At 38.1% G+C, this 13,343-nt stretch overlaps 1 protein-coding gene across 4 annotated transcripts in view; it reads left to right on the forward strand.

The window, feature by feature from the left end:
* Window positions 1–13,343, forward strand: part of Efcab7 (EF-hand calcium binding domain 7) — a 69,107-nt gene that overhangs the window by 46,950 nt on the left and 8,814 nt on the right. For all 4 annotated transcript variants that reach the window (XM_052176833.1, XM_052176832.1, XM_052176830.1 and 1 more), the window contains exons 8-10: window positions 2,132–2,241; window positions 4,760–4,917; window positions 5,866–5,999. In XM_052176833.1, coding sequence (XP_052032793.1) covers window positions 2,132–2,241; window positions 4,760–4,917; window positions 5,866–5,999 — 402 coding nt within the window. The remainder of the gene's footprint in view (window positions 1–2,131; window positions 2,242–4,759; window positions 4,918–5,865; window positions 6,000–13,343) is intronic.

The raw sequence follows: 13,343 nt of genomic DNA on the forward strand, positions 1-13,343 counted from the left end.
TGGTCCAAGTTCTGCGCTCTCTCTCTCTCTCTCTCTCTCTCTCTCTCTCTCTCTCTCTCTCTCTCTCTTTCTCTCTCTCTCTCTCTCCAGATGTATATACATGTACACACACAAATACACACACACACACACACACACACATCCCAAAAGGAAAAATGAAGAGAAAATAAAAAGCATAGAAAGATTGTGTTCTGAGAAGTGTTGACTGCCATTCCAATGGAGTTGTTTAAGTACATGACTCATTAAGAAGGAAGAATTTTAAAGAAGGTATGTCAGTTATCAACTGCTACAAATTAAAATACTCGCAAATTCAATGGCTTAAAACAATTAAGAGTTGGTTCATTTATGGATCCTTTGGACTGCTAGATGGATACTTTAGTCTGAGCCAGTTAGGGCCTTTCTGGGCAGGGTCCATTCAGGTCGCAGTCAGTGACAGGTTACTTAATGACTGCCTTTACAATTGTCTATGTTCCCCTATATGTGAAGTCCCATCTGGGACAGTTTGACTGCCCCATATGATCTTTCATCCTCCAGTGAACCACGCAAGCATGTACTTTTTTACTTTCTTATATTGTGACAGGAATCTGAGGAGGGAAAAAAAAAGTGGAAGCATAGAATATTGTCCTAATAGCTGATTTCTCAGAACTACACAATGTTACTTCTGTTAAGTTCTGTTATTCCTAAGTCCCAGAGTCCAAATCAATAAGACTGAAAAGTAAACTTTATCTCTTGATGAAGCAGTCTAATTATGTTGTAAAGGACTGTGAATGCAGAGAGGGCAGCCATTTTTGCTGCCCTCTCACAGGAGGCAATGGAGCAAGCATTGTTGTCCTGGATGGATAAATGAAGGACAGAGGAGGTGGCTGAGCACTCCAGATGATGCAGTCAGAGGCTCTGGTGTAGTGTGGGGTACAGACTGGGGGCTGTGCGGCTAAACATGGACTAGTGCTGGAAGCATGCACTGCTCTTCCATCGCAGCATGGAAAAGGAGGCTCACAGCAGCTGCTAAGTTCAGCTCCACAGAATCCAACATCCTCTTCTGGCCTGGCTCCTGCACACATGTGGTACAGATAAACTCATGCAGGCAGACAGGCATACACATAAAATAAATCAATCTTAGAATGTAAGTGGCCTGGCCTGGAGGAGTAAACAAGAAGTTGTCAGGGGATGATCATAAGAATATAAACTGTAAGAGATTTCCGCTATAATGAGAACTTTTTTTTTTTTTTAACTAAGAGAAATGAAATTTTAGAAGTGAAAATATTTGGTTATTATTATGATTTTTCAAGCATATGATTTTTGAATATGTATCTGAGTTTTGTTATTGATTCTGTTATGGCCTAGTACACTGTTTGCCATCTATCTTCTGTGACTTCTCAGAGAGTCTTAGATTTGTTGCCTTTCTTGCTTTTGAAAAATCCTCTCCCTTTATTTCTTAGGCCTTCTTTCTTTCCTAACACCTCCTGCTGGGCTCCACCATAGAAAACCCAGGGCTTGCAGCCCTGCTGTCACCTTGTCTCCCTTGGAAAGGGCCTTAGCTGTTTAGTTGTGACATGCTCTCAGGTCTGATAAGTTTTTATAGTTGATCCACTTTTTCTTATTGGCAGTACAACATACTTTCAGCTTGATCTCCGCAGAGGATTTTAAGTAGGACATTGTGTGACCTGTCCATCTAGGGATACAGATTGTTTCTCCTGTGATCACCCAGGGCAGGGTCAGCACTGGGCCCACCCTTCCTTCATTAAAGGCTTTGCTTTCACTTCGGGTTTGACTTGGTCTTGTACCTCAGCTGTTAATTTTCGTTGCTCTTTGTTTAAGAAGAACATACTGAGATCAAACCCGAGGCCTCGTACATGCTAAGTGAGAGTTCTCTCATGGGGACATGGCCCCCTTGAAATGGATCTTTGATGATTACAAGAAATTATTCTTTTCAGAAACTGAGTATGGAGAGAATGTTTCTCATAAAATTAAATATAGTAGTGACATATTATAGATATTAAGATATTTGTATATGAAAATGGAATGTATATTTCTTTTTAAAAATCTACTGATTAAAGAGCTTAAAAGATTGTGTAGTATTTGCCTGACCTGAGATGGGTTTTGTTGGTGATGATGTTGTGTGTGTTTCTAGGAAAACGTTCCCCCTGGTTATCGGTTGACACAGCCTTGTATATTCTTAAGAAAAATGAGAATCCAGCAGAGCCACAGCTCATGTGTTTTACCGAACTACGAAACAGAGAAGTATACATATTTTTTTTTTAATGTTTAAGAATGTAATATAAAATCAAGTTGAGGAAAATAGCTGTTCACTAGTATTTAAACTCAAATTTTCTGTACTCTACTGAAAGTATAGGCAAGTATATGTAAAATAGGAAAGCATATATAATAGCATAATCATTATGCTACTATATATGTTTCATTAATTATAAATGTCTTTTTCTTATATTCTGAGGGTTTTTTTTGGGAGGGGTGGATTGAGGATTGATTGACTAAGTGCCCTAATGCATCTCATGCAAATATTTTTTGTTGTATTCAATAAAAAGAGTTCCATTAGATCATCCTCACTGTCCACATGTTCCCAGCTCCTGGAAACATTGCTTTTGGCGTTTGCCTTACTTACACTTCTACTAGACAACAGGACTGCTTCCAAATCACTACCCTTGGGCTTGACTCGTGCTACAGAGCTCAAAAATAGTCTGATGGAAAGAAATGATTTTAAATGCTTTTATATGTTGCCCTTGAGGTGTTCTGGTCTTTTCTAATTGTGTATTTACTCAGAGGCCAAATATGGTAGTAGATATACACATGTGACTATTTTATAAAGACTACAAAAAATACAATCTACCACACAAGCACAGAAATAATACTATCCAAAAACTTACTTTAATATCATATTTAATCTTTATATTGGGCCAGCGACAGACAAACATTTTCCTGATGGAATGTTATACCAAAGTATTTATTGGAAGCTTCCTAACAGAGCAGGGTGGTTATTGCCAGAACCACATAAAATGGCAGAAGTTAACATTTTTACTAAGCTCTTCTTCAGAGCTGACTACAAAGTGAAGTTCAAGATAAAGCAGTGTCAGAAACAATAGCTTTTCCAGTTTGATTTTGGGTAAAATGACTCTCTTATAAGATTGCATGTGTAAAAACAATCATTCACAGCAAGGCTGCGTTGCAACTGAGTTTCTGTGCACCTCTTTATATGCTTCTGGGCATCTGTAATATGTCATAGTTACAAAGGATTTTTACCAGTACTTTTAGCATCACAGTTCTTTTCCTTAAGGAGAGTTTTGTACCTCAGAACTTTCCACTTGCCATTCATAGTGGCATTTAACCAGTGTAATTGGGCAGGGAGGGGAGTTTATGGGATAACACACATTAGGAAGTAGCAATGTGCATAATAGTGCATATACTATATATATATGTATATATATGTATTTGTATATAAATATATGTAGTTTATTCATTTGTTTGTTTTTTAACACAGTGTTTCTCTGTGTAGCTCTTGCTGTCCTGGAACTTAATCTGGAGACCAGGCTGGCCTTAAACTCATAGTTCTGGCCTCTGGCTTCCAAGTGCTGGGATTAAACATGTGAGCCACCATGCCTGGTTAGATATCTTTTAGCTCTTATATGTCAGCCCATATATGGCCAGACTAAACAATTATCATACCCAAAGCATGGATTTGGTAGTTTAATCTTCATAATGATCTTAGTTACACTGAATCAATTATTCTATCAAAATAGAGCTTGATGCCAACCTCAGAGTGATTGTGGTTCTAGGATAATCAGGCAGAAAGAATCTAGAACTAAGATGAGCAACTGGATAATCCGTCAGGAAGAGTACTAAATCTAGAACTGAGATGAGTAACTTGTTTATGAACCTCCAGGATGGCCTAAAATATACATAGGATTTGAAAGTAATATTTTAGCACTATTTGGTGGCTATTGTGTACTATAACACAAGTAACTGCACTTAGCTATTATCCACAACTGGAATATATAGAGTTAAGATGATAACAAGTTGGTCCCTGGTTTTTATAAGAAATATTGAGGTTCCAGCAAGCTCCTAGGAGGTACATAGATATTTGGTTGTTACTCTGGTAATCAGTCTGGTGGTTCCTCAGAAAACTGGGCATGATACTACCAGAGGAACCTGCAATACCACTCCTGGGCATATACCCAGAGGATTCTCTAGCATGTAATAAGGACACATGCTCCACTATGTTCATAGCAGCCCTATTTATAATAGCCAGAAGCTGGAAAGAACCCAGATATCCCTCAACGGAGGAATGGATATAGAAAATGTGTTAAATTTACACAGTGGAATACTATTCAGCTATTAAAAACAATGAATTCATGAAATTCTTAGGCAAGTGGTTGGACCTGGAGAATGTCATCCTAAGTGAGGCGACCCAGTCACAAAAGAGCACACAGGGTATGCACTCACTGATAAGCGGATATTAGCCTAGAAGCTCGGAATACCCAAAAACAATTCACATATCAAATGATGCCAAAGAAGAGGGAAGGAGAGGCCCATGGTCCTGGAAAGGCTCAGTGCAGCAGTATAGGGGAATACCAGGATAGGAAAGCAGGTAGGGGGTGATTGGGGAACAGGGGGAGGGAAGAGGGCTTATGGGACTTTCAGGGAGGGGAGATCCAGGAAAGGGGATATCATTTGAAATGTTAATAAGGAATATATCGAATAAAAAAAAGATTTTGTTGTTTATTGTTTTTAATTCTTTTGATAAAAGGTGTTTGGATGGACTGGTGAACTAGAGCCAGGAATTTATTGGTTAATTCCTTCCACAACTGGCTGTAGGCTAAAAAAAGAAACAAAACCAGTAACAGAAGAAGCTCAACTTGTACATAGAGATGAAACAGGGGAATTATCTCTTACAAGTGAGTTTAGGTAAGTTTTATCAATGCAAGAACTGCCATGCAATATAGAATATAAATCAGTCACCTGCCTTTACCTATGTTCTTTGGCCAACTCCCATCCCTTTCTTCTGCTTTAATTCAGCATCTTACCACAGCATGATGGGTAGTGTGCTTAAAAATATGGAAGAGGAACAAAAGACCAATACCTCATGATTTCACCCATGTTCTCATGATAAAAATCAAATATGTACAATAATAGATATATTATTTACCTTGAGTTACTCATTCCATGTGTACACATATACCAAAGCATGCCACGAGGAGTAAATATATATTTTTAAAATTCACTAAGTAACCAAGAATGACTTTGTATTTGCAAGGCTAGGATTATCATTAATATGTAGGTTCTATGCACTTGTCCATACTAAATGTATGCCTCTACTAGGTTCTTCTCCACTAAACCTTGCCTTTAAAGGTAGATGTTGTTAGCTGCACTCTCAATTTAGCAGTCAAAGTTTCTACTGCTGAGTTATTCCCTCTATTCTTGATCTTGATGACTGTCAGATTGAAGTCTAACCCATAAGTTTTCCTGTGTCCTAGATGATACTCACAATGGGATTTGGCCATAGACAAATCAAGATGTGATATAATATAACTCAGAAAAAATTCTTCAATGCCATTATTACTTCCTTTGAAACTCGTTTTCAAAAAACTGCCTTTAGGATTAGAGAGATTGCTCAGTGGTAAGGTCACTGGGTTCTCTTCTACTTGGGTTCAAGGCTTAGCACACATGTGGTAGTCCACACCCTCTGTAACTTCAGTCCCTGGGGATCCAGTGGCCTCTTCTGGTCTTGCCAACATCAAGCATGCAATAGTACATAGACATATGTGTAGGCAACGCACACACACATTTTTAAAAAGTTCCTTTCTTTAGATGTTTTGTTTTAAAAGTAATAATTTTCAACTTTTACCATTCTAGGTCAACCCTGTCAGAGATATTTGAAGTGATTGATCTAGATGGCAATGGTCTGATCAGCCTTGAAGAGTACAATTTTTTCGAATTGAGAACAAGTGGTGAGAAGTGTGATGAGGATGCCTGGGCTGTCTGCAGAGGTGAGTGCTGTCCCTTTCTGATAGAGGGATAGAAGAGTGTGGCACCCTCATTCTCAGAAACAAGCCAGATCCTTTGTGGAAGGTATTATAACATGGAAGATAGTGGGGGGCCCTGGACAGGTGGCTCAGAGGGTAAAAGAACCTATTGCTCTTACCAGGGCCTCAGTTAGATCCCAGCACCTCAAGCAGCTACCTCCAGCTTCAAGGCATTCTACATCCTTTCCTGGCCTTCACAGGCATCTGTACTCACATGGTGCACATAAACTCATGCAGGTACACACACCACACACACACACACACACACACACAAACACACACACACAAACACACATACAAATAATTTTTCTTAAAAAGTAAGTCTCTTTTTTTTAAACTTGAATATTTATTTTTCCTAAAGTGATAGTTGGTATACTTGTTAAAAGATATGAATAAAAGATTATTTCATCTTTTGGGGGCTTAAAATATATTTTTAAAACTTTAAAATATTTATTTATTTGACAACTTGTACATGTATATGTAATTTTAATTTTTTCCAATCTTGTTTTTAATGATGGTTCTTAAACCCTTAACCTCCTAGCCATTGTAGCTCACCACCCACCAGAGGTAGTAGCAAAGAAAGGATGCAAGGGGGTGGGGGAAGTGGACTTGTTTAGAAAGGTTCTATGGAGCAGCTCCCATCTGTGTTATCTGGAAATCAGCAGTTTACTTCACAGGTTAGCAGGCAGTGGCAGCTCAATCTATTCGCAAATACTTCACCATTACACCAGCAGTCCAGTTAGGTAGAGTTGGGTTAGCAACAGCAGAGACATGACCTAGCAGAGACAGCCAGGCCTCAGCCTCTGCTCCAGTCAGCAGGAGGGACCTGGAGTGACATCAGGAGAAGCCTCTCTCAGGAAAGTGAAGATCGGCGAAGACTTGAGACACACAAGTGTTGTACAGCTAGCTGTACCAGCAAGACAAGCTCTCTCTCAGTCACTGTGTCATCAAGTCCTATCCAAACATTGCGTGTCCTCCATGTGCCTTGCCTTAGCACGTGTCTTGTCTCAGGTCTTGCTTCAGCACATGCATCTAATCAGCAAGAAACTGCAGTACAGAGTTTTTTGGTGTGTTTCTTCCTATGGAGTCCTGACAAATGGAGCTCAACTACACAGTGTAAGGCAGACCAGTACATGTGTGTTGTTAGCAAAAACTACTTCATCATGTGTCCTTTTCACGTGCTTGCTTTAGCAGAACATCCTTTTTGTCTGCTTCAGTGAAACATTCTTTCCACGAGTCTGCTTTAACCTTTCACACCCGTGTCCACTTTAACAAAATGTCCCTACATGTGTTTGCCCCAGCAAAACACTATCCAACTGACTTTCCAAAGAATCCGTAAGTTTCCACCATATGTATACAATGGTTTTCATCCATATCTATACCCATACACGCCCAACATGCCTCCTTCCTACCTTCATGTCCTATCCTTTTTCTTCCTATTCGTCCTCCTCTCTATCTCCTACTTCTCTCCCCTCCTCTTCCTTCTTCCTCCTCCTTCTCTTCTTCTCTACTGAGGCCAGTTAGTTCTGCCTACTGGAATACTGACTTCTTATTGAGTTGATCTCGTGCTGGTCTTATGAAGGAAGGTAAGCACATACAATGAATTCAGGAGTGCAGGAGCACGTGTCCAGAAGGAAGAACTCCTCTCCATCCTCTTGCTCTTAGATTCTTTCCGTCCCTTCCACCATGTCCTCTGAGTATTGCTTGGAATGGGGATGTTCCCTGAAGGCTTAACAGTCCTGATGTACTGTGACATCACTTAAGTACTTTAATCAGTTATAAGGCTCTGTATTAACTACTGCCTGTTACAGAAAGTTTCTCTGTTGAAATGCCAGGGTTGAGAACAACACAAGTTTATGGGCATAAAAGTAAATATTCAGGAGGCAGTTTTGATAACATGTCCATTTTACTAAAACAACAGTAGTAGATTCCCTGCTAGGGTCTATGCTTTATCTTCTAAGCCGTGGACTTTTAACAAGTTTATAGTAACAAGTGAATTCCTTTCTGTGGAGCAGGCCTCAAATCCAGTAATAAAGTCCTTGGTTACTCCCATAATGTCCATGCCACATTTGTATCAGTGGGAGTATCTTGCCTGCAAAAATTGGTATTACAGCATTCAAAGGTACTACTGGTAAGACCACTGATGGTTTTTCTCCCCCTCCCTAGTAGAGTAGCCTATGTAATACCTTCTGGCACAGTGCATGCTAGCTAGCAGGGAACAATTTTCTAAGTAAGTTCCAAATTGATTTCTCCTTGTTCTGGATCCAAAAAAAAAAAAAAAAAAAAAAAAAAGTTGTGTCTTCAAAAATAGGGTCTTAACATCTAGTTAAGGTAGACAATAAATGGCAATGGTGTCTTAGTTATGTTCTGTTGCTGTGATAGGATACCATGACCAAGGCAACTTATAAAAGAAATCATTTAGTCTGTGGTTCATGGTTCCAGAAGGTTAGAGTCCGTGCCATAGTAGACAGGTAGACATGGTGCTATAGCAGGGCTGGGAGCTCACATTTTGACCCAACAGCAGTGAGTGAGGTTGGGGGGATTGAGGGTGGTGTGGGCTTTTGAAATTTCTATGGCCACCCTCAGTGTCATAGCTCCTCCAACAAAGCAATGCTTTCTAATTCTTTCCAAACAGTTCCATCAATTGGGGACCAAATATTCAAACATGAGCCTACAAGGACCATTCTCGTTCAAACCACCATAAGTGGCAATAGCCCATGATATTTTAGGGGCCTCTAGAGCTCCCCTGACCAATAAATAACTCATGAGAGGATGTCTAATACTTGACACTGAGATTTTTATTTAATAACCCATGCCTTCTCAAGAAACCATTGTCCACCCATGAAGGATACCTGTATTTTTTAAAAAAAGGAAACTATTTTCCCAGTACTTGGTATCACTAGGCTATGTACTGGTTCTGAAAAGGGCAACAAAGAGTTAACAAGTTAGTTTCACTTAAAAAAAAAATTAAAAGATTTCCAGAGAGTTGCTTATACATGTTAACAATTCTTAACTGGGCATGGTGCCACACACCTTTAATCCCAGCATGTGGGAGGCAGAAACAGGAGGATCTCTGTGAATTGGGCCCCAGCTTGCTCTACATTGTAGAGTTCCAGGAAAGGGCCACATTGAGAGACCTTGTCAGCAAACAAACAACAACAACAACAACAACAACAACAACAACAAAACTCTGCTATTTTTTTTAATTTGCGCTCAATTAGGAAAGCCCATCAAAGGTGAGATAGAAACCAAAAGCACAATGGAACATCATTGAGGAGGCAGAATCAGTTGTCACTTAGTAAGCATCTGAGATTACTGTAAGGTTTGCATGCTTAAGCCAAAGCTTGAAAAGTCAAAGGGGAAAACCCGAAAGCCATAGCCAACTATACATTACAGAACAAAAAATGTGGAAAGAGGAACTGGCCATCATTGGAGTGGCATAATGTATGTTTCTTATGATGGTATAAATTTGTAAAGTATGTGAACTAGGTAAGAGTCTGTTTTTCTAACAGTAAGTAGGGTAAAAATATGATACTACTATAAAGGTTTTATTTTTAATAAAAATATTTATTAAATATTTTTATTTATATTTTATTTAATATTAAACTTCTATTAACTTGATAATATATACAGTACAGTTTTATCTATAAGATATAATTATATTGTGACTTTAGTACAGCTTTTTATTTCTAAGGTTTCTATTATTTCTAGAATAATAATTGTCATTATTCTATTTCAATGGAAGTGAACCATTATCAAAATTGTTTTCTGTGTGTGTGTGTGTGTGTGTGTGTGTGTGTGTGTGTGTATGTGTGTGTGTGTGTGTGTGTAGACCCATGCTTATGCATTCACATAAAGAGGTCAGAGGGGGATGGATGTTGGGTGTTCTTTTCTATCTCTGTTCATTTTATTGCTTTGAGACAGGATCTCAATGAGCTGGGACCTAGACTGGAAACCAGGGAGGCCCCAGCAAGCCTCCTATTGGCTGCCTATCCCCAGTACTTGGGTTACAGGCATGCACATATCCATACTCAGATTTTATATGTGGGTACTGGGATTCAAATTTACCATCTTCATGCAAGCATGTTTTTCCACTAAGCCATCTCCCCAGCCCCTAATTAAGATTTTCTTATGCAAAATTATTAGTCAATAAAGTCTATTTAATTAGCAGGCTTGATGTTTAGCATCAACTGTTTTGAGAGCTCACCATGTACCAGGTGCTAACCTAAGCTAATATACCAGCTTGTCAAGTAGCCCTGGAACAGCACTCATTTTACACCTAAGCATGTAGAACCAAAGCGATTAAGTAGCTTAACCAGTAAGCATGACAGCTTCATAACTAGGCTTCAGACCCAGACAATCGGCTTCCAACACCACAGACTTTATGCAATCAAATGTTTCTTAAAACTATTGCACTGAAAATAATTTGGGGGACATAATTGCTTCAGTAACAGCCATAATACACACATACACACACATAGACACACACAGACACACACATGTATATATGTAAAATTTCTAGGTTCTTAAGTGGCTTCCTTTCTCATCATAGATAATTTTTACACATTCCTGTTGATGTTAAAATACATTACCTCATTGTAAATTTACCTCAATATGCTTTTTTTGGACTTAATACTTTTATTTCTATTTTGTTCAGTAATAGATTTGCTTTTTAAAAGAGGTTTAGATTGATTGGGGAACTGAGTAAAAGATCTAGAGACCCCTGGGATCCATCCTTTCCACTCCACCTCCACCAATTTCTGTATATTATCAGCAATGTCTGTTAGTGTGGTACATTTGTTATCATTCATGAGGACGTTTTGCTATGTTATGTACTATTATTAAGGTTCACTTCTGTCATACAGTAGCTGTTTTTGACAACTGTTTCATCCTACAAATACAGTTATCACAGTATCAGAAAGAATGGCTTCAGTACTCTTAAAGTCCCCTGCACTCCACCTGTTTTTCCCTGTGTAGTCATCCCCCAGACCTTGGGCAATAAATGATCTTTTTACTGTGTAATTTTACCTCTTAAAGAGTGTTGTATGACTAAATTGCATGTTTTCCTCCAGATTTCATGGCTTGATAGTTAATTTCTCTTTATTGCTGGATAGTATTTCATTATATCAAAATATCACAGTTTGAGTTTTTCTATTCCCCTATTGAAGGTGATCTTATGACTTCCAGTCTGGGACATTTCTGAATACATCCGCTATACACACTGCGATCAGGGTTGTATACAAACAAGCTTTCAACTCATTTATATTTCAGTTCAGTTCAGTTTCAGCTGAATGCTGAGACAGTATTTAGCTTTGAAGGAAGTGCTGTTTTATAACAGCAGGTTTGATTCCCACCAACCATTATTAGCATTCCCATTGTGCCACATGTCACCACCAAAAATGCCATCAGATTTTTAGGTTTTAGGCATTCAAATAGGATCTCATTTTTTTGTAATCTCCTAATATCTTTTGACATTTGGCATCTTTGTATCTATTTTCCATCACTTGTAACTTCTTTAATGATGTCTCTGTTGGTGCCCAACTCTTACTTCTGTCTTCCTATGTAGCTAAGGTTCACCATAAACCTCATAAGGTACCCAGACTGCCTCTGGCTTCCCATCCTCTTGCCTTAGCCTTCCTAGTGCTTGGATTATAGCAGTGTGACAACAACACGTCTAGGTTTTCTTGCCTAATTTTTGTCTTTTTTTTTTTTTAATGATTGAGTTCTAAAAGGTCTGTGTATGTTATAAATGCATATCTTTTATCAGATGTATGTTTTGCAAGTATTTTTTCCCAGTCAGTTATTAATATTTTTATTCTTCTAGCAATATTATCCACAGGGCTTAAACTTGTTAAGAAATTATATTCTTTTTAGGTTGTGTTTTGTATGCTGTGATAGCTATTCTAGGTGTCAACTTGATACACCTAAAAGAAGGAACCTCAACTGAGGAATTGCTTCTACCACATTGGCCTATGGGCATGTCTGTGGGGCATTTTCTTGATTGTTAATTGATGGGGGAGGGCCCAGCACACTGTGGGTAGTGCTACCCCTGGTCTTGGCTTCTATAAGGAAGCTAGATAATCAGAAGCAGGGAAAGAAAAGCCAGCAAGCAGCAACCCTGCCTCTAGGTTCCTGTTTTGACTTTTGGCTCTGGCTTCCCTTCATGATAGGCTGTGACATGTAAGCTAAAATAAACCCTTTCCTCCCCAGCTCACTTTTAGTCCCAGTGTTTATCACAATAGCAGAGAAATAAGATAAACATGTTTGTGTTGTTGTTGTTGTCTATTGAGTCAAGGTCTCATGTAGCCTAGGTTGGCCTTGAACATGCTACACAATCAAGGGTGGCCTTGAACTCCTAATTCTTATGCCTCTATCTTTCAAATTTGAGGATTATAGGCCTGATTCACTACAGTAGTTTGGTTTGTATGCTTTTAAAATTGTTTCTAAAAATTTTGTCACCAAACACAAGTCAGATTAGATTTTTCTCCTGTTATCTTATAGAAATTTCATAGTATTGTGTAGTACAGTTTCATCTGTGATTCTTTTGAAGTTACTGTTTGTGAAAGGTTTAAAGTTTCTGCCTAGATTTATTATGGATATCTGCATGTTTCGGGACATTTTGAAAAGACTTGTTTAGTCATTGTGTTGCTTTCCTCCTTTGTTACTTATCAGTAATATGGATATATTCAGTTCTCTCACTAATACCAGTTTTGATTATCATAGTCTTATGTAACTCTTTGAGTCAGGTTAATAGTATAATCTGCTTTCTTTTGGTAGACTAAGGGCTAAAACTAGGACCATATCTGCTAGAGATGTGCTTTACCACTGAGCTTTATAACCAGCCCTATAATAAATTTGAAAAATTAATAAGAATTAAGAATTTTAAGTTTAAAACATCATCAAGTTATTGCTGGCTCACATAGTATAGTATTAAAGATACATTTTCTTTAATAGTTTCTTTGTAATACATATCAAATATTTACTAGACAGTATATTACTATTATTATTCTCTCTGATTTAATCTGGATAATTTTCCATAAAAATCCTGTGAATCTGTTTCAGTTATAAAACATTTTAAAATATTGGTCAATCAAGTATGTCTTTTGTTTTCTCATAATAAGGCATAGGAAAGAGATGCTGTCTCATTTCTGTAGACTATAGTACAGATGGGAATTGGGAAATCTTTCTTGTTGTAGGAAGTTGCCAAAATATAACCCATTGATGGTATTTATTATCCATAGATTTATTTCAGGACAATCATATGATATATAGGTCAGTAGATAGGAGCTATTAAACACATAAATATAT

This window comes from Apodemus sylvaticus, chromosome 3, assembly GCF_947179515.1.
Source record: "Apodemus sylvaticus chromosome 3, mApoSyl1.1, whole genome shotgun sequence".
NCBI classification, from domain to species: Eukaryota; Metazoa; Chordata; class Mammalia; order Rodentia; family Muridae; genus Apodemus; species Apodemus sylvaticus.